The 2,804-nt window shown below is 43.2% G+C and overlaps 1 protein-coding gene across 1 annotated transcript; it reads right to left on the bottom strand.

Annotated features, from left to right (window-relative positions):
* Window positions 1-924, bottom strand: LOC129558364 (olfactory receptor 7G3-like). Its single transcript, XM_055429468.2, has one exon. It carries the CDS (start codon window positions 916-918, stop codon window positions 1-3), a length of 918 nt encoding a protein of 305 aa, XP_055285443.2. The 5' UTR covers window positions 919-924.
* Between the last annotated feature and the right edge of the window lie 1,880 nt (window positions 925-2,804).

Raw genomic sequence — 2,804 nt, forward strand, 5'->3', positions numbered from 1 at the left:
TCAGGTAAGTTTCCACAAGGCTTGCTTCATGTCTCTGTTCCTCAGGCTGTAGATAAAGGGGTTCAACATTGGAGGGACCACCGTGTACATCAAAGAGGCTATTGCTGTCTCCTTGGAAGAGTGTGTAAGTGCAGAACTAATGTACACTCCAAAAGCTGTCCCATAAAATAAGGAAACCACAGAGAGATGAGATCCACAGGTGGAAAAGGCTTTATATTTCCCACCAGCTGAGGGCATTCTCAGAATGGAGGAGACAATTTGAGTGTAAGAGAAGATAATGCCAAGGAGAGGAACACCACCCAATATGCTAGTCACTAAATATACCAGGATGTTATTGATGAGGGTATCAGAACATGCCAGCTTGATGACCTGATCCAGTTCACAGAAGAAATGGGGGATTTCCAGCTCTGTGCAGAAGGACAGTCGTAATACCATCAGAGTGTGGAGCAGAGCATCTGCACTGCTAATGACCAGGGAGAGTAGAATCAACAGGCCACAGAGGCAGGGGTTCATGATGACAACGTACCTCAGTGGATGGCAGATGGCCACATAACGGTCATAGGCCATCGCTGCAAGGAGAAAGTTTTCCAAGCCTGCAAATAACAGGACGAAACAAATCTGGGTGAGGCAGTCTGTGTAACTGATGGATTTGCTCCGTCTTTCAATGTTCACAAGCATCTTGGGGACTGTGGTGGTGCTGAAACAGAGGTCAGTGAAGGACAGGTTGGAGAGGAAGAAGTACATGGGGGTGTGGAGGTGGGAGTCAGAGCCAATGGCCAGCATGATGAGCAGGTTGCCAAGCACAGTGACCAGGTACATGGTCAGGAATAGACCAAAGAGGAGGGGCTGCTGTTCTGGATCTTCTGAGAGACCAAGGAGGAGAAATTCTGCTACATCTGTTTGGTTTTTGGTTTCCATGTTGTGGCTGAGTCTGATGAGAAAAAAAAAAAAACATGTGAAAACAGAAACAGACTCACAGACCTAGAGAACGAATTTATGATTGCCAGGGGGAAGGGATAGTTAAGGACTTTGGGATGGACATGTACACTCTGCTATATTTAAAATGGGTAACCAACAAGGACCTACTGTATAGCACAAAGAACTCTGCTCAATGTTATGTGGCAGCCTGGATGGGAGGGGAGTTTGGGATACATGTATACCTATGGCTGAGTATCTTCACTGTTCACCTGAAACTATCACAAAGTTGTTTGTTAATCAGCTATACTCCAATTTAAAATAAAAAATTTTTTAAAAAGAACAAATACATGTGATAAGACACATAGTAGATGTATAAGAACCCATTCTTTTAGAACACTGTAACATCTACATTGCAAATTGAACTGAAAATATTTTTCATCTTTTTCTTTACCTTCTGCCCCTCTTTTGGTCTTACTTTCTCAACCTCTTTTCTTTCTGTCCTCTGTACTCACTCTAAACTAATTTATTCTTTCCCACATTGTACCAACTAATAGAAATAAAATAGGGAACAATGTATATCTTATCCTTGGGAATCCTCCAAAGCTTCCAACCAGCAAGCAGGGAAAACAAAACCAAGCATAGGGAAAGGGGATGGAGGGATAAATTTGGGAGATTGGGACTGGCATATACACATTGTTGTTCAGTCGTAAGTCGCATCTGACTCTTTGTGACCCCAGGGACCCTCCAGACTCCTCTGTCCATGAGGTTCTCCAGGCAAGAATACTGGAGTGGGTTGCCATTTCCTTCTCCAGGAATATATACATTAGTATATATAAACTAGTATCTATTTTATAGATAGATAAATCATATCTATTTATATATAAAAATAGATAACTAATAAGGATCTACTGTGTAGCACAGGGAACTCTACTCAGTACTCTGTAATGACCTATATGGGAAAAGAATCTAAAAAAAAAAAGAGTGGATAGGGACTCCCCTTGATGGTCCAGTGGTGAAGAATCCACCTTCCAATGCATGGGTCATGGGTTCAAACCCTTGTTGGGGAACTAAGATCTCACATGCCCCTGGACCACTAAGCCCCCAAGACACAACTACTGAGCCCATGCCCCATAATTACTGAGTCCTCACACCCTGGAACCCTCACCACATAACTAAAGCCTGCATGCTGTAGCTAAGGCCTGCTGCTGCTGCTAAGTCACTTCAGTCATGTCCGACTCTGTGCAACCCCATAGACGGCAGCCCACCAGGCTCCCCCATCCCTGGGATTCTCCAGGCAAGAACACTGGAGTGGGTTGCCGTTTCCTTCTCCAATGTGTGAAAGTGAAAAGTGAAAGTGAAGTCGCTCAGTCATGTCCGACTCATAGCGATCCCATGGACTGCAGCCTACCAGGCTCCTCCATCCATGGGATTTTCTAGGCAAGAGTACTGGAGTGGCTTACCATTGCTGCCTGGTGCAGCCAAAAATAAATAAGTGAATAAATATTTTTAGAAAGAGTGAATATAGGTATAACTAATTTACTTTGCTGTACACCTCCTGAAACTAACACAACATTGTAAATCAACTATACCCCAATAAAAATTTTAAAAATAAAATAGTGAAGTGAAAATCACTCAGTCATGTCCAACTCTTTGCAATCCCTTGGACTATACAGTCCATGGCATTCTTCAGGCCAGAATACTAGAGTGGGTAGCCTTCCCCTTCTCCAGAAGATCTTCCCAACACAGGGATCAAACCCAGGTCTCCTGCACTGCAGGCAGATTCTTTACCAAAAATTAAATAACACACACACACAAACCATACACGTATTAAACATGGGCTTTAGGAGCAGAGTTTTTCAAACTGTTTCTTGCATCAAAATCCACTG

This window comes from Moschus berezovskii, chromosome 8 (assembly GCF_049115385.1).
Source record: "Moschus berezovskii isolate FMDL1 chromosome 8, NW_MosBer_1.0, whole genome shotgun sequence".
Taxonomy (NCBI): domain Eukaryota; kingdom Metazoa; phylum Chordata; class Mammalia; order Artiodactyla; family Moschidae; genus Moschus; species Moschus berezovskii.

Coding starts and splice junctions, on each gene's coding strand:
- LOC129558364 (XM_055429468.2), bottom strand. CDS start 918: ATGGAAACCAAAAACCAAACAGATGTAGCAGAATTTCTCCTCCTTGGT.